The 23796-nt window shown below is 45.0% G+C and overlaps 1 protein-coding gene across 4 annotated transcripts in view; it reads right to left on the bottom strand.

Moving 5' to 3' along the window:
• The window catches only part of HELLS (helicase, lymphoid specific), an 81235-nt gene that overhangs the window by 51229 nt on the left and 6210 nt on the right, over positions 1–23796 (bottom strand). For 2 of the 4 annotated variants that reach the window (XM_074999601.1, XM_074999598.1), the window contains 5 exons: positions 13839–13961; positions 12954–13013; positions 12333–12369; positions 12160–12227; positions 814–855 (listed from right to left, as the gene is read on the bottom strand). In XM_074999601.1, coding sequence (XP_074855702.1) covers positions 814–855; positions 12160–12227; positions 12333–12369; positions 12954–13013; positions 13839–13961 — 330 coding nt within the window. Of the gene's footprint in view, positions 1–813; positions 856–12159; positions 12228–12332; positions 12370–12953; positions 13014–13838; positions 13962–16142; positions 16163–23796 lie in introns of those variants that run through there. The other 2 variants (XM_074999600.1, XM_074999597.1) reach the window with 2 other exon arrangements.

Genomic DNA, 23796 nt, shown 5'->3' with positions numbered 1-23796 from the left:
TAGCCCTATGTGGCCCGTTGCAGCTGGGGGGACAATCCACAGCTACAGCGCTCTCCCTGACCCTGTCACCCCACTTTCAACATTTAACAGGTTAACAAGATTTACATCCCTCTGCAGCACTCAGTTTAGCTTAAGCATATGATTTTTCCTACAAGAATCAAAAATGTTTCCCCTTGTACACCACCACCATAGTATCAAAAAAACATGACAAAATGTGACTTCTGGAGGATTCAGATTAAATCAATGCACCACTTAAACTCATATGTCTTAAACTTCTATTTAGAGCATCTACTGCTAGGCATATAATTACAGAACACATTCAAAAATATACTCCGTAATAGACAAAAGCCATATATTTTTTGGTAGGGCTCCCAATACTTATTCCTCCTAAAATTGTATTATTCTGTATAAATGTAAAAGATGCATATTTTTGTTTTATCATTTAGAATGAAGAGAGAAATTGAGCTAAAATGTTTTAGACATTTCCTTCTATCTTAGTGCAGACAACAACAAGCTACAAAACTGCATTTTATAGCTCTCTCTTTAGCATGATGCTTGGGGGCATAACTCAAAAAAATTTCAAGATAAAGAATTCTATTTTCAGATACTTATTTTAAAATGTCTGACTTCATGTTAATATATGCTACATAGATTAACAAATATAGACAGAAGAGTAGGTTTTCAGTGAAAACAATTAAAAATGGGGGCAGGAAATGATATCAAGATCATCTAAAATACAATAAGGAATTTTGAAATTCAAGACATTTAGTTTTACAGTGTCCACTTAAATTTTAACAAAATGCATGGACATACCTGATTTACTACTTTGCTTTTTTTGGCCACTGACAAGATCTCCTAGAAACAAAAAGAAAAATTGTGTAGTTAAATATGCTTTACAGATATACTTGACAGACCAGTAAAGCAAAACCATTTCTGCAGATCCTTTAGCCCCATGATCTGAAAGTGCTTTAAGTGAACCTAAACTAAATACTATCCACATATGCTGATAAAGAACATGTACAGATAAATTAAGTAACTTGGTCAAGATCACACAGCAGTCCATGATAAAATCTTTCATAAAAAAAGTTTGTTTTTACAAGCACATGGGTACACATTCAGCAAGTCTGAATAAATTCCTCGTTTTGTTAACAAGTGCATGTAATTATGCTAAATAGACAATAACATAAGCTGCAAAAATCATATACTACAGGTTGAACCACTCTCACCTGGCACCCTTGGGACCTGACTGGTGTAGGATAAGAGAATTTGCTGGACCATGGGAGGTCACTAGTGTCAAACACATTAACAACACTTCCACTGCTTACAGGACTCTTAGACATCGGCTGTGTCTACACTAGCCCCAAACTTCGAAATGGCCATTTCGAAGTTTACTCATGAAGCACTGAAATACATATTCAGCACCTCATTAGCATGTGGGCGTCCGTGGCACTTCGAAATTGATGTGGGTTACCGCCGTGTGGCTCGTCCAGGCGAAGCTCCTTTACGAAAGGACCCCAGAAACTTTGAATCCCCTTATTCCCATCTGCTCATAGGAATAAGGGGACTTCGAAGTAGGCAGGGTCCTTTCGAAAAGGTACCCGTCTGGACAAGCTGCGTAGCGGTGAGCCACATCAATTTCTAAGTGCCGTGGCCGCCCACATGCTAATGAGGCGCTGAATAGGTATTTCAGCGCTTCATTAGTAAACTTCGAAAAGGCCATTTGCATGGCTATTTTGAAGTTTGGGGCTAGCGTAGACAAGACCATTTAGGGCTAAATTACAACTAAACAACAGCACAGAACACTGAGAACCAGGAATGGTGGCTGTATACAAAACGCCAATAAACTTGGCCACACCCATGACAAGTGGTTATCCAGCTAACTAAAATCATGCCATGTTATGGATGTTGCTGGACAAGAGAGTTCAAGATTAGAAAGGTTAAGAACATAAGAACGGCCATACTGGGTCAGACCAAAGGTCCATCTAGCCAAGTATCCTGTCTGCCGACAGTAGCCAATGCCAGGTGCCCCAGAGGAGGTGAACCGAAGACAATGATCAAGCGATTTGTCTCCTGCCATCCATCTCCTGCCTTTGACAAAAGGCTAGGTACCATACCTTACCCCTTGCTAATAGCCATCTATGGACCTAACCTCCAAATATTTATCGAGCTCTTTTTTAAACTTTGTTAAGAGTCCTGGCCTTCACAGCGTCTTCTGGTAAGGAGTTCCACAGGTTGACTGTGCCCTGTGTGAAGAAAAACTTTCTTTTATTAGTTTTGAACCTGCTACCCATTAATTTCATTTGGTGTCCTCTAGTTCTTATATTATGGGAACAAGTAAATAACTTTTCTGTATTCACTTTCTCCACACCATTCATGATTTTATATATTTCTAATCGTATCACCCCTCAGTCTCCTCTTTTCTAAACTGAAAAGTCCCAGTCTGTCTAGCCCCTCCTCATATGGGACCCGTTCCAAACCCTTAATCATTTTAGTTGCCCTTTTCTGACCCCTTTTCTAATGCCAACATATCTTTTTTGAGGTGAGGAGACCACATCTGCACGCAGTACTCAAGATGTGGGCATACCATAGTTTTATATAAGGGAAGTTAAGATATTCTTTGCCTTATTTTCTATCCCTTTTTTAATTATTCCTAACATCCCATTTGCTTTACTGACTGCCGCTGCACACTGTGTGGATGTTTTCACAGAACTATCCACTATAATTCCAAGATCCCGTTCCTGATCTGTTATAGCTAAATTTGCCCCATCATATTGTACGTATAATTGGGGTTATTTTTTCCCAATGTGCGTTACCTTACACTTACCCACATTAAATTTCATTTGCCATTTTGCTGCCCAATCACGCAGTTTGCTGAGATCTTTTTGAAGTTCTTTACAGTCTGCTTTGGTTTTGACTATCCTGAGCAATTTGCTGACATCTGCAAACTTTGCCACCTCACTGCTTACCTCTTTCTCTAGATCATTGACGAATAAGTTGAACAAGATTGGTCCCAGGACTGACCCTTGGGGAACACCACTAGTTACCCCCTTCCATTGTGAAAAGTTACCTTCTATTCCTACCCTTTGTTTCCTGTCTATTAACCAGTTCCCAATCCATGAAAGGATCTCTCCCCTATCCCATGACCACGTATTTTACATAAGAGACTTTGGTGAGGGACCGTGTCAAAGACTTTCTGGAAATCTAAGTATACTATGTCTACTGGATCCCCCTGTTCGCATGCTTGTTAACCCCTTCAAAGAACTCTAATGGACTGGTAAGATGCAACTTCCCTTTACAGAAACCATGTTGACTTTTGCTCAGCAAATCATGTTCCTCTATGTGTCTGACAATTTTATTCTTTACTATTGTTTCTACTAATTTGCCCGGTACTGACGTTAGACTTACTGGTCTATAATTACTAGGGTCTCCTTTACAGCCCTTTTTAAATATAGGTGTTATATTAGCTGTCTTCCAATCACTGGGTACTGAAGCTGAATTAAAGGATAGGTTACAAACCATCATTAATAGTTCCGCAATTTCACATCTGAGTTCCTTCAGAACCCTTGGGTGAATACCATCCGGTCCCGGAGACTTGTGACTGTTCAGCTTATCAATTAGTTCCAAAACCTCCTCTAATGATACTTCAATCTGGGACAGTTCCTCAGATTTGTCACCCATAAAGGACGGCTCAGATTTGGGAATCTCTCTAACATCCTCAGCCATGAAGACTGGAGCAAAGAAATCATTTAGTTTTTCTGCAATGGCATTATCTTCCTTGATTGCTCCTTTTATGTCTCTATTGTTCAGCGGCCCCACTGCTCTTTTAGCAGGCTTCCGGCTTCTACTGTACTTAAACATTTTACTATTTTCTTTTGAATTTATGGCTAACTGTTCCTCAAAATCTTTTCTGGCTTTTCTTATGACATTTTTACATTTAATTTGGCAGTGTTTATGTTCCTTTCTATTTTGATCACTAGGATTTGACTTCCACTTTTTAAAAGATGCCTTTTTATCTCTCACTGCCTCTTTTAGCTACAACAGATCAGGATTAGCTACAACAGATCAGGAAAGGGATCTTGGAATTATAGTGGACAGTTCTCTGAAAACATCCACACAGTGTGCAGCGGCAGTCAGGAAAGCAAATAGGATTGCAGGAATAATTAAAAAACGGATAGAAAGTAAGACGAAGAATTTCTTATTTCCCTTCTATAAAACTATGGTATGCCCACATCTTGAGTACTGCATGCAGATGTGGTCTCCTCACCTGAAAAAAGATATATTGGCGTTAGAAAAGGGGTCAGAAAAGGGCAACTAAAATGATTAACGGTTTGGAACGGGTCCCATATGAGAGGCTTGAGACACTGGGACTTTTCAGTCTAGGAAAGAGGAGACTGAGGGGTGACACGATAGAAATATATAAAATCATGACTGGTGTGGAGAAAGTGAATACAGAGAAGTTATTTACTTGTTCCCATAATATACCAAATGAAATTAATGGGTAGCAGGTTCAAAACTAATAAAAGAAAGTTTTTCTTCACACAGCGCACAGTCAACCTGTGGAACTCCTTACCAGAGGATGCTATGAAGGCCAGGACTCTAACAGAGTTTAAAAAAGAGCTCGATAAATATTTGGAGGTTAGGTCCATAGATGGCTATTAGCAAGGGGTAAGGTATGGTACCTAGCCTTTTGTCGAAGGCAGGAGACGGATGGCAGGAGACAAATCGCTTGATCATTGTCTTTGGTTCTCCTTCTCTGGGGCACCTGGCACTGGCTACTGTCGGCAGACAGAATACTTGGCTAGATGGACCTTTGGTCTGACCCAGTATGGCCGTTCTTATGTTATGTTTTATATGGTTGTTAAGCCATGGTGGCTCTTTTTTAGGTCTCTTACTATGTTTTTTAATTTGGGATATGTACTGAAGTTGGGACTCTAATATGGTATCTTTGAAAAGTTTCCACACAGCTTGCAAGGATTTTACTCCAGTTACTCTACCTTTTAATTTCTCCTTAACTAACCGCCTCATTTTTGCGTAATTCCCCTTTTTGAAATTAAATACCGGAGTGTTGGACTGTTGCGGTGTTCTTCCCAACACAGGAATATTAAATGTTGTTATGTTATGGTCACTATTTCCAAGAGGTCCTGTAATAGTTACCTCTTGGACCAGATCCTGTGTTCCACTCAGTACTAAATCAAGAATTGCCTCTCCCCTTGTGGGCTCCTGTACCAGCTGCTCCAAGAAGTAGTCATTTAAGGCACCAAGAAATTTTTTCTCTGAATCCCCTCCTGAGGTGACATGTACCCAGTCAATATGGGGACAACTGAAATCCCCCATTATTAGTGAGTTTTTTATTTTGATAGCCTCTCTAATTTCCCTTAGCATTTCAGCATCACTATCACTGTCCTGGTCAGGTGGTCGATATCCCTAGTGCTATATTCCCATCAGAGGAAGGAATTGCCATCCATAGTGATTCTATGGAACATTTTGATTCATTTAGGATTTTTATTTCATTTGATTCTATATTATCTTTCACATACAGTACCACTCCGCCACCTGCTCGACCCATTCTGTCCTTCCGATATATTTTATATCCCGGTATGATAGTGTCCCACTGATTGTCCTTATTCCACCAGGTTTCCATGATGCCTATCATGTCAATCTCCTCCTTTGATATGAGGTACTCTAATTCACCCATCTTATTAGACAGACTTCTAGCATTTGTGGAAAAGCACTTTAAAAAACTACCACTATTCATATGCCTGCTCTTCCTGGACGTATTGGATTCTTTTATATGCAATTTTTTCTCATCTGATCTGGCCCATATTCTATCATCTCCCTTCTTCTCTTTGTGACTGAATTCTAGAGAACTCTATCAATGGAGTCTCGCCTAAGAGAAGTCTCCGTCCGATCCATGTGCTTCTCCGCACCAATCGGCTTTCCCCTGGCAGGAGTGACTCTCACTCAGCAGGTACAACACAAGGTTTATTAGGCAACAGAAGCCCAGTTTCTCACAGAAGCGACAGTACAGCAGCCAGAGACAGTCCTTCCAACCTGTCCTGGGGAGACGACCCCGAGGGGTGCCCCTCTAGGGTGTAGCTTTCCCCCTCCTCAGGCTGGCTGCCTTCCAGCTCTCCCTTTTCCTAGCCTCTAACTGCCGCCCCCCGACTCAAAACCCAGCTCAGCTCCTCCCTGCTCTTTGTTCAGGCAGAGGTGTTACCTGCCAGTTGTAGGCCCAGGGTCATCCTTAGCCACTGGGAGCTGCTGCTTGCCTCAGACATCCAGCCTGACTCACACATGCACTCCCCCCACTCCATTACATCTCTCCCCGCTTCCAGACCGAACTGAGCGGGGTCACTTAGCCCGTGACCTGGGGAAGTTCGGGGCCCTCCCTGCATGACAGGGCATCGGCTATGGTGTTGTTGTTCCCCTTCACATGGACCACCTCCATGTCGTAGTCCTGCAGGAGCAGACTCCACCGCAGGAGCTTGGCGTTGATGTGACGGAGTGGGGGATTCCTGTGTGTGTGTGTGTGTGGCTCACAGAGGGTGTGGGGCTCCTGCTGAGGGTAACCCTGACAACCAGGTAACACCTTTGTACTGCAGACAAAGGAGGAGGTGGAGCCTGAGGGGTTTGAATTGGAACTGGGAGTTGGAAGCAGTTAGTCTGGGCTGAGGGAGAGCGAGACAAAGGAGGGGGCCAGGCCCCAGCTCTGGGGGCCCCTCGGGGCCTCCTCTCCTCAACATGGATGGGACTGGCTGTCTCTGCCTGCTGTACTGACTCCTCTGTACGATGCTGTGTCCTGTCGGCTAATAAACACGCTGTTCTCCTGCTGAGTGAGAGACTCTCCTGCCTGCGGACAGGGTGCAGAGCTTGGGGGACCCCAGAACCCCATCACACTGGTGTCAGCAGTGGGATGTTCTGCACCCTGAGGATGGAGCATCCAGCAGTAAGTGACCGGGGCCCCGGAAGAAGTGGGGCCTGCGAGAAGTGGGGGTGTGCTGAAGGGCAGTGAGGTGCAGCCCCCCAAGGCGGAGGGGCCTGTGGCCGAACCCAAGCAACTGTGGTCGTGGTTCTCGAGAGGGGGTGCCACACCCAAGCAGGGGTTACTCCTGGGAATCTGTTGGAGTCGGTCCCAGAAGGTGGAGGGGCCGAGGGCCCAACCCCCAGAAAACAAGTGACCCACAAGGAGGCTGACGCTGAATGAGTTCTTCCCAAGACAGTGTGCTCATGGTCCTTGAGAGCGGGTGTCACACTGAAGAAGGGGTTACTCTGAGAGTCTGTTGGAGTCGGTCCCAGAGGGCAGAGGGGCCTATGGCCTAACCCCGGGGAACTTGTGACCTGCAAGGAGCCTGGCACACTGAAGGGATTCTTCCAGGAAGCGTGGGGTGCAGAGGGCATCAGCCTGAGAGCCTGCAACCACGCTCAGCAACTCCGCTGTGAAGTGGCAGCACCTGGAAACCGAATCGAGATTAAAGAAGCTGGACAAGGCAGCGTGGATGTGCAGTGGCAGAGCTGAGGGTTACGGAAAATCCTGCAGAGGTGAGCCCAGATCGGGGCAGGGAACCCTGGACTGCATGGAGCTCTGAACCGAGTGGCCTGCCACAGCTCAAGGAGGGAAGGAGCGATTCCAACCCATCATCTACTAGTGGCCAAGACAGACCTGCGAAGAGTTTTCCAGGCCTGGGCCGAGGAAGGTGCCTGTGTGTCTGTGCAGGAAAGCAGCTTGTCCACTGGGAATGGCAAGTTGTCTGTGAGAGAAGCTGCTTCACCTTCTGTGTGTGTGTGGAGACCAGCCGGGGGGCTGGGACAAAGGAGAGAGTGTCTCCCATTGTCTGTCTGTGTTGAACAGCAGCAGCAGCCTGGGGAGAGAGCAGAGCCTGCATTTGGAAAAGGTGCCAATGAGGAAACTAGCCCATTGTCTAAGGAAGACTTCCCCAGCCTGGGGTGGCTGGAGAAGGAACCACCAGGAAAGAGCATTCCAGGTGTGCCTAAACCCAGCCATGGGGGCTGGAACAGAGGGAATGGCTCTAGGATGGGCAGTGGTGTCCCTGCTAAGGACACTGGTCCTTGGTGCAAGAAAAGTGCTTCTGCTTCTGGGGAAGTGAATCCTTTGCCTGAGCCTGTGGGGGCTCAAGATGGAGCCAAGATCCCAGAGCTGGATCTGAGGGCAGCTGAAGCCCAGATGGGAAGTGGGCGTGCCTCTGTCTCTCTCAGGGGGGATGATGCTTTAACTCGGTCTGATCCAGTTAGTATCACCAGGGAATCCCAGAGACCAGACGATTCTGGTCCTTGTTCTTTGCCTGATGCTGAGGTGTTACTGGGAGGGGGTGAGAGGACTCTGTCCTACCAGAGTCATCCTCTCGCCAGGACACAAGAACAGACGGGCAATGGAGTTACGCTGACTGATGAAGATAAAGGAGCTGGTAGCAGAAGGGAGGAAAGGGATCCTAACCTTCTGTCCGGTGGTACTGGCTGTCTGCCTGGAGGGGGATTACGTGGGAATCTGCCTAATGGGCCAGAAGTGATCCTGGGTGTAGGTGAAACCCGGGAGCTGGTTGTGGCTCAAGGGAGCAGTGCCCCCGTGGAGGCAGACGGGTGGGTTATTGTTTGGGGAAGCTCTTAAGGAAGAGAATTTCCCTGAAACTTTTCCTGACCCATCTGTGGGGACTGCAGAAAACGGGAGTGAGGTGAAGGAGAGTGAACAGGAAAGGTGCATGTCTGTAAGAGCCAGAGCAGCCCTTTGCCTGGGGAGAAGTTTGTTTCAGCTCCTGATGGCCAGGACCTGCCTGAGTGTGAAACCACTGGCTGTGCTCTGGAAGGGTCCAAAGCAGGCAGTGTAAAAGTTTCTCAGGTATTGGAAGCTGGTGCAAGTAAAGTAAAAACTATCAGGGAATGTGAGCAGCCCTGTGAGAACCAAGTAAAACAGCTGCACAGTCAATCTCTGTAGGATGCAGGAGAGGTTCAGCAATTCCCCATCTCCAGATGGTGGAAACACTTATATTCTTATACCGGACTCCACTTCTGATTCCGTGGGGAGGCAGTAGTTGGAGGGGGAAGGACAAAGGAGCTGTGGTCCTGGTGGGCCAGTAAGGGATAAACAGGGATTCCTCCATGTGGATTCTGCGTCTGGGACTCACAAAACAACTCTCAGAAAGCAGTTTGGTTTGCAAATTTCCAGGCTGGCTGGGAGGGGGCCGTCTCCCTGAGATCATCAGTGGCCCAGCTCTTGTTAGAAGGGAGGGCACAGCCAGAAAGATCAAATTTCCACCCCAGGGGGCAAGAGAGAAGATTAGAACTTGATGGTGCTAAGAAAGGCCTCAGCCATTTATCCCCAAAATACCAGATTCTCAAGGATGGTGCACAAAGGTTGTGGTCTACCAAAGAGCAACGTAAATGTGCAGTTGCAATGGGTTTGTTCTGTAACTCACGCGGACTGCTGTAACCAAGGGGTGCTGCTACCAAAAGCTGTAGAATTGTACCATGTACTGAAGGTTTGGAAAGAGCCATGTGACACGATGACATTGATGTAGAAGCATGAGTTGTATGTTGAAGGAGTCTGTAACTCTGAAATGTCACCATTGTTCCCTGTAACTAGTCTTGCAACCTCTCACATGAGGAGGAACATTCCAAACCTATTGTGTGGCATGGAAGGGGAAACTGAGGCACACAACCATTTTGGTGGTCTGGCTAAATGCCAAGGGTGGAAGCATTTGTACCTTCCTTTACTGGACTGTAACTGAATTCCAAACATTGGCTGGAGCAGCTGTATGGACTGGTGAGCAGACAGGGCAGGGCCCAGACCAGAAAAGAACTATTTGATCTGTTGGTGCCGCAGCATCTGTATGGGCTCTGCCTGCCTGACTTGAGAACGTGGCTGATGGACCAGAGACAGAAGCAGGGAGACCGACCAACCTGAGGGAACTAAAGGGACTTGCCCGGCTGCATCACATGAAAAGGGCCAATACCAAGCTCCTGAGTTGGAGCCTCCCCCAGCAGGATTATGACATGGAGGTGGTGCACATCAAGGGGAGCACTGAGGGTGCAGCCGATGCCCAATCACGAGGGGAGGGCCCCAAACTTCCCCAGGTCACTGGCTGAGTGACCCCGCTCAGTTCGGTCTGGAAGGGGGGAGAGATGTGATGGAGTGGGGGATACCTGTGTGTGTGTGTGTGTGGCTCACAGAGGGTGTGGGGCTCCTGCTGAGGGTAACCCTGACAACCAGGTAACACCTTTGTACTGCAGACAAAGGAGGAGGTGGAGCCTGAGGGGTTTGAATTGGAACTGGGAGTTGGAAGCAGTTAGTCTGGGCTGAGGGAGAGCGAGACAAAGGAGGGGGCCAGGCCCCAGCTCTGGGGGCCCCTCGGGGCCTCCTCTCCTCAACATGGATGGGACTGGCTGTCTCTGCCTGCTGTACTGACTCCCCTGTACGATGCTGTGTCCTGTCGGCTAATAAACCCGCTGTTCTCCTGCTGAGTGAGAGACTCTCCTGCTTGCGGACAGGGTGCAGAGCTTGGGGGACCCCAGAACCCCATCACAGTCCGACCCATGTGCTTCTCCGCACCAATCGGCTTTCCCCATTTCTTAGTTTAAACACTGCTCTACGGCCTTTTTAATGTTTAATGCCAGCAGCCTGGATTCACCTTGGTTTAGGTGGAGCCCATCCTTCCTGTATAGGCTCCACCTACCCCAAAAGTGCCCCCAGTTCCTAATAAATCTAAACCCTTCTTCCCTACACCATCGTCTCACCAACGCATTGAGAATCTGAAGTTCTGCCTGCCTACCTGGCCCTGCACGTGTAACTGGAAGCATTTCTGAGAATGCCACAATAGAGGTCCTGGATTTCAGTCTCCTTCCTAGCAACCTAAATTTGGCCTTCAGGACATCTATCTAACCCTTCCCTATGGCATTGGTACCTACATGTACCACGACCACCGGCTCCTCCCCACTACTCCATATAAAAGTCTGTCTAGATGTCTAGAAAGATCCGCAACCTTCGCGCCAGGCAGGCAAGTCACCATACGGTTCTCCCGGTCATCACAAACCCAACTATCTATATTTCTAATGATCGAATCACCCACTACTAACACCTGCCTCTTCCTAACAACTGGTGTTCCCTCCCCCGGAGAGGTATCCTCGGCGCGAGAGGATACCATAGCACCCTCTGGAAGGAGGGTCCCAACTATGGGATGGTTTCCCTCTGTGCCCATTGACTGCTCTCCTTCCCTGAGCCTTTTCATCCTCCTTAACAACATCGGGGCTGTGAGATTGGAGGTGGGACAGCCCTACTACGTCCCGGAAAGCCCCATCAACATAGCTGTCTGCCTCCCTTAGCTCCTGCAGTTCAGCCACCCTGGTCTCCAAAGCCCACACTCGGTCTCTGAGGGCCAGGAGCTCCTTGCATTGCGTGCACACATAAGCCACCCGCGCACACAGTAGGTAATCATACATATTACACTCGACGCAACGAACAGGATAGCCCCCACTCTGCTGCTGGTCTTCTAGCTCCATTTCCTCCTCTGATTTAATTTAATTCTATAGGGGGTTCTTAAGTAAAAGTTTCAGATGGGGATCTTATCAAAGATTTAAGGACGTTAGAAGTAACTAGTTCCCTCTAAGCTCCCCTCTCAAAACTCCCACCTGTTAGCAGTCGGCCTGTTTGCAAGAGGCCTGGTCACAAGTGCCCGGTCGCTTGCCAGCAGGGTTTAAAATTCTCTGGCCTTCCTGATAGCTCCTCCCTCTGGCTACAGCTCAGCCAATCAGCACAGAGGTTTAGATTTCAAACTTAATCAAGGCTCACAGCTTCCAACTGCCAGCCTGAGCACACGGCCTTTCAAACAGAAGCTCAGCATGCCAAACTCCAAACAGACAGACAAACACAAGCCCAGAACCCCCAAACACAAACACCCCCACACTCTAGACAGCCACTTACCTGAAGGTGCTGTAAGTTTGCCCCCTCCTTCACCAGGAGAGCCCCTCTCAAAACTCCTGCCTGCTAGGTTCAATCTGTACCACATTTTAGTCAATAACTGCTCCCAAACTGCACATGAAGCAGGTCTACTTATGTTCAAAACATGCTGCAGTACCATAAAACAGCAATATCTGGAGGCTACATCACAAGTATTACCTATTTGCTACAAGTTACATAAAATGTACACTTACCTCTTTGGACATGACTTCTGAAATGTAATAGGTTTCATCATCTCTCCCTCTTTTTTTGTTTTTCACTGCTATAAGAAAATATCAGTGTTTTAAAAGTTCAAAATGCTGGGTTAAGGCATCAAAAATTAAGAAAACTGTAGACAAAAGTAAAACCTAATGATAGATGAACCTACCTGATTTTTCCTCTTTTACATCAATTAGATTCGGATTCTAGAAAGTAAATATTTAAAAGGGTTATCAATGTAAATATTTTCAAATGTCTCTAGGGTGAAAGATACAATTAACACTGGTTTGCTTACATCATCTGTAACCCTATTTGACATTTCTGGAAAGTGTTATTCCTAAATACCGTATATGTGCTTCTAAAATTAACTTCTACCTATGTTAGAATAAGTTTCAACATTGCATGCTCAAAATATAAATAAAATTTAGGCTAAAAATTGTTTTTCAGAAAATACTGGACCACTATCAAGCCATTTAAAGTACAAATTTTAAAAAAAAAAAAAAAAAAGGCATGCTTTGCTTAAGAGGACAGTTCTGTGAAATGGACATACATGGAAAAGGCTTTGTGGTATAGTATACGTATGCTTAAAAGTAAAGTCAAAGATTGGAAAAAAAAAAAAAAAAAGTTTTTCCCTACTTAATTTTTAACCTTTACCAATAAAGGAAAGGTGTGCAGCCTATCTTAAACCCATGTTGCTGTATCAATTTTAGTTATCACTATCATCATTTCATAATTTTATAGCATGCCATCCCAGAGAAGCAATTTGTATAAAACACCCAACACATCTTACCATTGCTGCTTTTAATAACATTTCTTTCTTTTTTTCTAATTTCTCTTTCCTTTTCTGCTCCTAAAAAATAAAGTTCTTATTTGTATAAAACAGCTGGCAATAAATCTATCATTATAAAAACATTAACACTGACTACACACAGCTCCAAGTTAACAATCTGAGCTGGGACTGGTTTTGCTTTGTAGCAAGATGGTGCCAAGATGAAAGAGGAAAAGTAGCTAAAATTGCTCGGGAGTGGGTTATGGATTTATTTTGAACTGCTGTTTGATGGATAACTTGAAATTTTATCAGTACAAAACCTGCATATCAGAAATGTTTTAAGGCAAAAAAGATGACAATTATAAGCTAGCTAAGTGTGTATTTTACATAATGTTTTCCATGACATGCAGCTGCACTTCACTTTTATGTATTGTCGATTCCACTGTATTTGGAACAACACAATTTCACTGGAATATGACAGGATTTCTAAAAGTTAAATACCATTAAAATTTTCATTTTTCAGTCAAGAATTCTAAGAATTGTCACAGATCCCTGATGTACATGAAACATGGAGCAATAAAGTATCAAATAGGAAAACGTTTAGCTAAATACCACTCAGAGTATGCAATTAGGTGTAATAACTGCCAATTGTTCTAATCAGTGTTTTGTATTTTTTTTTTTGAAAGAGTGAAGACTCTACCATTTGGGGGAAAAAAGCCCTTTTGGTCTACCAAAGTAATACTCTCTCCCACTGCTGATCATAGCCATTCCTTTGAATCCTATCACTGTTTCCCTCTTGTCTTCTGTAAGAAGTTTTAAGCTTAATTCTTAATCTCCGATGTTCTGCACAACTCTTTACTTCACCTATTGCTCCTAGTTCTACCTAACATCTTAGAATGCATCTACCTCGAGTTGCTGCTGTTCCATTTTGGTCAGCAAAAACTTTGAGTAGATGTTGCTTTTTTCAAGCAAATGTTGAAGCCTCTTGTAGCGCATTTCACTGGAGTCTCTGTCCCAGGCCATGCGAGCCTGCAAACAAAGAAGGAAAGAAGATCTTTAGACATTTCAGCTTTTACTCTTTTGAAATTAACAAAACCATCCTGTAAATCTTGAACAAGACAGCTACAATTGTATTACACATAAACAGACTCTTCCATCTCAATCATTACATATTTAGGCTACATCTACACTATGCACACATGCCATGTATGTACAGTCAACATCAATGAAAAGCAAGCTGCAATCACACTGTGGTGTATAACTACACATCAGTGAAAGGTTCTGGCAGACAGGAGGCAGCAGGGAAGGGCTCTGACAGCACAGTTCTGCACGTGACTTTCGCAGCCTCCCTCACCAGAGCTTGCCCCAGGGGAAGGGGAAATGCTCCAACAGTGGCAAGGTGACAGCAGTTTCCCTCCTGTCAGCATCTTGAGCAAGTAGAGAGCATATATTGAGCCTGCATAGATACAAATATCTACCCGCGGATGCACATATATACACAAACAGAAATTAGTTTCTACGGCTTTACTCCCAGGAGTTAATGAGTTCAGCTTTATCAGCTAGTGTTAGGAGGCCTGTTACAGAGCCTCTCCCCGAGCGAAGCTCCGATGCGTCGGGTTTCCCCCCCCACTGATGACTGCGACGTCTCTGGGGCTCCCGTCGCGGGTGTCACGTGCTTTCAATAAACCAAATATAGCACTAGCCTTCTGGGTGCAGCCTCGTTTCTGGGGAACCCAAGCCTGGTTGGCTACAAATGCCTTTATGGCAAGTTAGACCTCAGTGAGAATAATATTTCCATGGTCCTCGCCTCTTGCTGTATATTATATAAATGTTGTGAAGTTAAAGATAAATAGTTTGCTCAGGAGTGGAGTGTTCAGGCAGACCATTTGACTGCTGATTTTGAGCAGTGAAATACCAGGATTATTGGAGAGGGGGTAAAAGGGGAACTGCACAGTCCTTTGTGCAACTTCTCATTCAGAGTTGGGGGAAGGTGGCACAGAGAAAGAGTTCTGAATGGATTAAGATTGCTGTGCATCTGCTCAATCTGCAGCATTATTAAAGAATCTGGTATCTGCATTTGCTCTTCCACCATTTAATCATCCACTCAGCAGAATCCTTAAACTCCAGATTTTCTTGTCTGTCATCGCTTTTGGCTTCCTTCCACTCCATATTCTCTGCATTGGAAAAGTGCAGTACCTCCCAGCTCGTGCCTTCTTTGTTCCACCTTGGGCACAATTTTATCTGGAGGGGGTTGCTCAGCTGGTGTGCATAGGTGGGTTTCTCAAAGTCACATATGCCAAAGCACAAGGAACTATGCACAGAAGCATAATGCAATGAGCTGTCATGGTACAGCCCCACTTCTTCAGATCTGGAAATTCTGATGAAAGTAAACTGGCCCAAAAAGAATTTAACAGAAAGATAGAAAGAAAACAATTAAACAAAAACTGACAAATGCTTACATAGCTGATTTGTCGGTTTTCATTTTTTTTTAATTTCTGTCTTTCTGTTAAATTCCTCTTGTGCTGTTAAATTCTTCATCAGAATTCCCAGATCTGAAGAAGTAGGTCTGTACCACAAAAGCTCATCACCTAATACATTATTCTGTTGGTCTCTAACATGCTACTTGTCTGCTTTTTTGTTTTGTGATGCTACAGACTATCACACCCACCACTGTGCCTAGAAGCATAATGGTTAAAGCAGGGATCTGAAACCAAAATCGCAAGAGGAGCCACTTTTTCAAACTCAATTATAAATCCTTCAAGAGCTGCAATGCATGTGAATACAAGACAGTCCTTAACAAATAATGTTAAACTGTGCTTTTTATCACCCCTATTTTAAGAACAGTGCACAGACAATGACTTGCACTGGTTAGAAAGTTGTTACTCCTATCTCGAGGTTTTACCTACCTGAGCCCCCATATCCTTCCCCTATTCCCAGGCTTTACCCCCCACATGCTGCAAACCCATCCCCCATCCCCAGGCTTAACCCCTCTGAGCCCCAACCCCACCCCGCCGATCCCCAGGCTTAATCCCACTGAACCCCAACCTCCCTCCCCTAACCCCAGGAAAAACCCCTCTGAGCCCTTCCTGCCACAGGCTTAACCCACCTCAGTGCATAGTTCTGCTGTGACTGAAGCCTGCCCCTCTGCTCCCTGCCACCGCCTCCTTGTCAGCACAGCTGCGTGGCTCCAGCAGGAGCAGGCTCACTCACCCCTTCTCGCAGCTTTCACATTGGCTTAAGACTTCCACCCACGTGGGGTGGGTCCCAGCCCAGTTGGCTTTCCCTTCCAGTATAGGATAAAATTCTGAAGTAGGCCATGATATTTGCTAAGCACCACTGATCCAAAATGGAGTCTGTTAAGCCTCCCCAACCCAGTCGTCTGGGGAGGGCATCCCAGCTGACAGGCAGCCACATTCCAGGAAGGGACCCTGTGGAGAGGGTAACTGGACTATAGTTAAAGGGCCACTGACATGATTCTTTCACTAACTTCTGCTTTGATTCTATATTGCCCACTTGCTTTGATTCTGTAGGGATAATATGAATGATAATGTCCATGAGAATATTACATCAGGATGCCAGATGAGACATCACTACTTTACACATCAGTGCATTACAAATGAGATATCACTCTATACACTGGTGTTGAGGACTGCACTCTTCAAAGGACTTGTTATTTATAGATAAAATGTTCTGTAAACTGTGCATGGAAACTCTTTGTAACTCCCAGACTGTTCTTCTATTCTTTCCTCTGACTACCAGCTCCCTATATAACCAATCATAACTTGGTGCCTACGAGTGCATTCTGAAACTCAACCAAGTTCAGAATCACTCCGCCAGCCGGTTGTAATAAACCTTTGTTGCTTCACATACAGTATCCAGACTTTATTCCAACAATTTGGGAGCTCATCCGGGATCCAAGCTTGTGAGCTGAATGGTGGCCAGAGACTAAACATCCATGAGAGGTGAGTATGTTTACTTTACCACCTCATTAGGTTAGGGATGTGGATCTCTCTCTACCTTCAGACACATCTTGGTTCCCCTTTCAAAATTTGAACCAAAGGAACCTGGATGTATGTGATCCAAACATAAAGGTCAGAAAGGGTACCCGTAAAAGGGGAACGAGTACAAGAGGGCTGTATACTGTTTAAGCTAAGGAGGTGTGTTACGGAGGGAGTGGACAAACCACCAAGGAACAATTGAGCCATACATTAAGCCCAGGACTGGCTGGGTACGCAAGGCAGCAGGCAGTGTGAACTGGTGGTCCCATTTCCTCATTGCATGTAACACTGCAAGTCCTGACGGAAGCCCCCCAACCAGCACCTAATGTACACACCTTTGAATAGTACAAGTCCCATTAAGGCTGGCGTTGTGTGCACTAAAACTGCGGTACAAGCTGTATACAGATAGGGGAAGACGTACATTCTCACATAAGGCTGACAACTGATCCATGGCACTTGAGACCTTGGTATCCAAGGGGGAGATGTACATCCTTAGTCAGCAGTCAGGGCAGATAGAAGCATGACATCCAAGGGGAAGGTGGAAGTCAATGCACAAAAATACTTAAGAGTACAAACATACGCAGATTTGGCAGGTGGCAGTTAAGAAGGCAGACTATGCCGCAGTTGGGCCAGGGGAGGAACTGATTAAATGGTGTGGTAATCAGAAAATTGACAAAACAGATAAGGCAAGAATATTATTATTGGACACCATACAATTAAAGGAGAAAGGAATTGAAACCCTGAAAGACAAAACAAACCTCTGAAAAGTAAATGCCCACCTCAGAGTGAGAAAATTAAACCCCAAGAAACAAAACCTCTTTGCCAGAAGCATCTAAATCCTGCCAGGAATGACAAGGAGGAGGCACAGAAGATAGCAATCATGGGGGATTATGTATGACCCCCTATTTAAACACAAACTAGGAGAGTAAGGAACGCTGGGGAGGACGGTGCAGCTGGTCGGAGATTCTCCACAGAAATAGTGACAAGGGCAAAGGATAGTCTGACAGCAGCAGTTTTACACACCTATGGTGCAGCAAGGAAGGATTTCAGCACAGGCAGTGCGAGGGGACATGAGCTAAACAGCTGCAGGAGCATGTAAACAAAAGCCTGAGATAGAAAGGAGTCATCTAAACATAACTGCGGGTACTTGGAGGATGTGAGAGAGAAGAGGGGAACAAATTAAGCTAATGCTGGGATTAGAGATTGAGGTAGTAGAATTGGTACCAAAATTACAGCCCCTGGAGCAATAGTTAAGCAGATAAATGGAAGGGGAAAAAAGCATGTGTATGGGAAAGAAAAAAAGGAGGAGGGAAATTCAAGTTAAGTCTTTGCAACTAGCATGTATAACAGGGGAAGATCCCTGTGATGGGTTAACTATGATTCAGTTTGCTGTAGTGATCTGGTTAAATGTAGGAACAGAAAGAAATTGTGATTTTATGCTATAAAGATTGGAGAAAGATAAAACAAGTGCAGCAAATAGAAGCCAAACTGGGCAGCTACATCTGGGCTGTGAGAAATAGCTTTCTGGACAAATGCCCAGACTACAAGACCTTAAAGGAACTGCCCAACTCTGAAAGTTGTCTATCTAAATTCTTTTTCGTAGAATCATAGAACAATAGAGCTGGAAGAGACCTAAAAAAGCCATTGAGTCCAGCTCCCTGCTCTAAGCAGGACCAAACCCATCAGACCTACAACCTATCCTTAATCAGGATGCCACACTCCAGAAGGCCCTAGGTGACAGGCCTGTTCTCTCCTACAGACAACCTCCCAACCTTTTGAGGGTTCTGAAGAACAGCCACGCCGCAGGAACACCAGTCCTGAAATTTTTCCTTGCAACAAAGCCCATTGCCAGCTTTGTCCACATATCTTTTCTGGAGATACCATCACTGGACCTAACCAGGTTACTCACAGAATCAGGGGCACATTCTCATGTTTCTCAACTAACATCATATATGCCATCATGTGCCAACAATGCCCAGATGCTTTGTATATTGAACAGACTTCAAACTCTCTTAGACAAAGAGTTAATGGTTACAAAACAGACATAAAAACACTTCCGATCCACAAACCTGTCAGCCAACATTTTAATGGAGTGGGCCATTCTTTTAATGACTTAAGAGTTTGCGTGTTACTGAAGAGGAATTTTCACAACGCTCTTGAAAGAGACGCTGCTGAACTCTTTTATATTCAAATTCGACACATTAACACATGGTTTGAACCGGGATGGGAATTTTCTGGGTCGCTATAGGGGCTCGTTTGCATACTTGGCTTAATCTAATTCTTGACTCCACCCCCCTTCTGCCCCTCTACTCTCTGATTTGCTTGCCTTGGTCATTTTTTTTTCTGATTTGTCCACCTTGATTACTGTTTTTGGGCCTCTCTGCCTTAAATATTGAGTCTGTTCTGGTATGGCTATGGTCTGAAGAAGTGGGTCTCTCCCAGAAAAGCTCACCAAATAAATTATTTTCTTAGTCTTTAAAGTTCTACTTGACTGCTTTTTTTGTTTCAATAAAAGCATGAGTAAAAAGAGTGGCTTTGGCTTGGTGCTGAAACAATGTTACTGTTGGGGCCAGGTGAATATCCTGAGGAATATCCAAAGGCTGAGAAGGCCCTGATCCTTGTTGATGTTAATCTTATCTCCCTAAGTGGGAGAACAGCGAGCAGAGCCTCCCCAGCTGACCTCAATCCCCAGGAAGGCTCACAAGGGAAAAGACAGTCCTTTAAATACCATGGACCAACCCATTTAGGACTTTATACGTCACAGCCAATACCTTACATTGTGCCTGGAAACATACTGGAAACCTGTGTAGCTGCCAGGGGACTGGCATAATGTGCTCTGCATAACAAAGGTCAGTTAAAAATTGGGCAGCTGCATTCTGGACCAGCTAAAGTTTCTGAAGACTCTTTAAAGGCAGTCCCATACAGAGTGTATTACAATAATCCAGTCGAGATGTGACAAGTGAATAGATCGCTGTGGCCAAGTCATGCTTGTTCAGGAAGGGTCGCAGCTGCAGGATCAGATGAAGCTGCCCAAAAGCACTCCTAGCCACCGAAGAAACTGATTTTCAAATGTTAGAAAAGGATCCAGGATTCCCCCCAAGCTGTGTACCTGTTATTTCAGGGGAAGAGCAACCTTGTCTAAAACAGTTTACCATGCCACATTCTTGAACACATGGTCTCCTAACCCACAGGACTTTAGTATTATCTGGATTCAACTTCAGCTTTAGACTTCATCCAGTCCAACACTGTCTCCAGATACAGGTTTAGATCAGTTTCCACCATACCTGGTTCAGTTGTCACAGGGAAATAAATTAGGGTATCACCTGCATATTGGTGGCACTGTCCTCCAAAATGCCTTATGGGTTCAATCCTTGAGCAGGGACTTTCAAGGGTCTGGGACAAGTTAGGGTGTTAAAAAAGAGCCAGGGGTTGTGATAGTTTCTCTTGTAAGTGCAGTGGACTGGACTCAGTGACCTCTCATGGTCCCATCCACTTCTACAAGACATAATATGATCTGATATGATGTGTGTTAAAGAGCAGAAAAGACAAGGTGGAACCTTGCAGGAACCTGTAGCACAACTCCCATGTGGTAGAATAACAGACCCCTAATTCTACTTTCTGAAATATGTCAAAAAGTTTGGGAACCACTGTCATAAATCAACATCACTCCCAATGACAGGATCGCTGCCTGCCCTGAATACCTACAAGACTGAAACCTCGTTTATTACTCCATGGGTGACAAAGTTATGGAACTCCAGATATGTCAATAGTATAGCTGAAGGTGACATAGCTCAGGTCGACTTATTGCAGTGTCTATAATCGCTGGGTCAATGGGAGATGCTCTCACTTAGTCTTACTTTATGGGTTTTGTTCTGGAATGATACCAATTTGATGGGACAGCAACTGGAGTTCAGTTTAGTAGGTCTTCAGCGCTGATCCCTGGTAAGTGAAGACACATCTTATGTCTACACTATAATCTATGTCAGCAAAACGTATAGCACTCAGGGATGTAAGTATTCCACACACTCCCCAAGAGAGACAAGCATTCACATGAACAGCTTATATCAGATAGCTTATGCACTCACAGAAGTGGGTTTTTTATGCTGATGGGAGAGCTCTCATTCATTAATCAATACTGCCCCCTCACCAATTCATCAAACATGTCAATGAGCATTTCTACCGTATATTCAAATTGTTTGAATCACTTTGTCCAAATCATGGGAACAGCCAGTGTACTAGGATGTTCTTCAACATTCCAACCTTGTCACTGCCCACCGAGGAAGAATTTCTGGACAAATGCACCATAAAACCAATTACATATCTCAGGAACACCAATATTTTCATTCTTTGGACAGACAACCTAAACTTTCTCAGATTTTTACCACAAATTCAACCACCACCATGATCCAGTTTAACTCTAGAGCAGCGTTTTTAAAATTTTTGAGACAACAGAACACCAAAACAATAGCATTATGTAGAACACCTATGAAATTTTCTTCAAAAAACTAAAAACAAAAAACCAGCAACATATAGAGCAAAACAAAATTAAGTAATTTAATCATAGGAATGAAGTAGCAGCATTGCACCTGGTTTTACTAACAGAAAATATACACCACCAGTGTATGATATGAAAATTGTCAGACGCTCATGGCAGACGTGCGATTTATTCATGGAACACCAATGTTCCATGGAATATAGTTTAAGAAACCTGTTCTAGAGCAAGTATCAGAGGGGTAGCCGTGTTAGTCTGGATCTGTAACAGCAACGAACGGTCCTGTGGCATCTTATAGGCTAACAGAAAAGTTTTGAGCGTGAGCTTTCATGAGCACAGACTCACTTCATCAGATGCTGGTCTTGGAAATCTGCAGGGCCAGGTATAAATAAGCCAGAGCAAGGCTGCAGATAACAAGGTTAGCTCAGTCAGCAAGGGTGAGGCTTACTACCAGCAGTTGATCTGGAGGTGTGAACACCAAGGGAGGGGAAGTTGCTTCTGTATTTAGCCAGCCATTCACAGTCTTTGTTTAAGCTTGAGCTGAGGGCGTCAAATTTGAAGATGAATTGTAGCTCAGCAATTTCTCTTTGGAGTCTGGTCCTGAAATTTCTTTGCTGTAGGACAGCTACTTTTAAGTCGGCTACTGTGTGGCCTGGGAGACTGAAGTGCCCTCCTACGGGTTTTTGTATATTGCCATATCTGATATCTGATTTGTGTGCGTTTATTCTTTTACGTAGAGACTGTCCACTCTGTCCGATGCATATAGCAGAGGGGCATTGCTGGCACATGATGGCATAAATAATATTGGTAGATGTGCAGCTGAATGAACCCACGATGGTGTGGCTGATCTGGTTAGGTCCTGTAATGGTGTTGCTGGTGCAGATATGTGGGCAGAGCTGGCAACAAGGTTTGTTGCATGGATGGGTCCCTGAGTTAGAGTGACTGTGGTGCGCTGTATAGTTGCTGGTTAGGATTTGCTTCAGGTTGGCAGGTTGTCTGTGGGCAAGGACTGGTCTGCCTCCCAAGGCCTGTGAAAGTGGGGGATCATTGTCCAGGATGGGTTGTAAATCCCTGATGATGCGCTGTAGACGTTTTAGCTGAGGACTGTAGGTGATGGCTAGTGGTGTTCTGTTGGGTTCTCTCTTGGGCTTGTCCTGTAGTAAGAGGCTTCGTGGCACACGTCTGGCTCTGTTGATCTGTTTTTTCAGTTCCTCAGGTGGGTACTGCAGTTTCAAGAATGCTTGGTAGAAATCCCATAAGTGTTTGTCTCTGTCAGAGGGGTTGGAGCAAATGCGGTTATATCTTCGTGCTTGGCTGTAGACAATGGATTGTGTGGTGTCTGGGATGGAAGCTGGAGGCATGAAGGTAGGCGTAGCGGTCAGTGGGTTTATGGTACAGGGTGGTATTGATGTGGCCATCGTGTATTAGCACCGTGGTGTCCAGGAAGTGGATCTCCTGTGTGGACTGTTCCAGGCTGAGGTTGATGTTGGGGGTGAAAGTTGTTGAAGTCCTGGTGGAATTCCTCCAGAGTCTCCTTCCCATGGGTCCAGATGATGAAGATGTCATCAATGTAGCATAAGTAGAGATGGGTTGTTAGTGGACAAGAGCTAAGGAAGCGCTGTTCCAGGTCAGCCATGAAAATATTGGCATATTGAGGGGCCATGCGGGTACCTATAGCTGTGCTGCTGATTTGAAGGTATATATCGTCGTCAAATCTGAAATAGTTGTGTGTGCGGATAAAGTTACAGAGCTCAGCCATCAGATGTGCTGTAGCATCATCAGGGATACTGTTCCGGACAGCATTTATTCCATCTTTGTGTGGGATGTTGGTATAGAGAGCCTCTATATCCATGGTGGCTAGGATAGTGTTTTCTGGTAGGTCATCAATGTATTGCAGTTTTCTCAGGAAGTCAGTGGTGTCTCGGAGATAGCTGGGAGTGCTGGTGGCATAGGGTCTGAGGAGAGAGTCCACATAACCAGACAGTCCTTCAGTGAGAGTGCCAATGCCCAAGATGATGGGGCATCCAGGATTTCCAGGTTTGTGGATCTTGGGTGGTAGGTAGAATAGCCCCGGACAGGGCTCTAGAGGTGTGTTGGTATAAATCTGTTCTTGTGCTTGTGTAGGGAGTGTCCTGAGCAGATGGTGTAGTTTCTTAGTGTATTTCTCGGTGGGATCTGAGGAAAGTAGCTTGTAAAATTTGGTATTGGAGAGTTGTCTGGAAGCCTCCTTCTGGTAGTCAGACCTGTTCATGACGACAGTAGCTCCTCCTTTATCTGCCTCTTCGTTTGTAACGTCAGGGTTGTTTCTGAGGCTGTGGATGGCATTGCGTTCCAGACAACTGAGGTTGTGAGGCAAACGATGCTGTCTCTCCAC

The sequence above is a fragment of the Carettochelys insculpta genome, chromosome 7, assembly GCF_033958435.1.
Source record: "Carettochelys insculpta isolate YL-2023 chromosome 7, ASM3395843v1, whole genome shotgun sequence".
Lineage (NCBI taxonomy): Eukaryota > Metazoa > Chordata > Testudines > Carettochelyidae > Carettochelys > Carettochelys insculpta.
The sequence above is the reverse complement of the archived record's forward strand: the minus strand, read 5'-3'. Positions and strand labels throughout refer to the sequence as shown.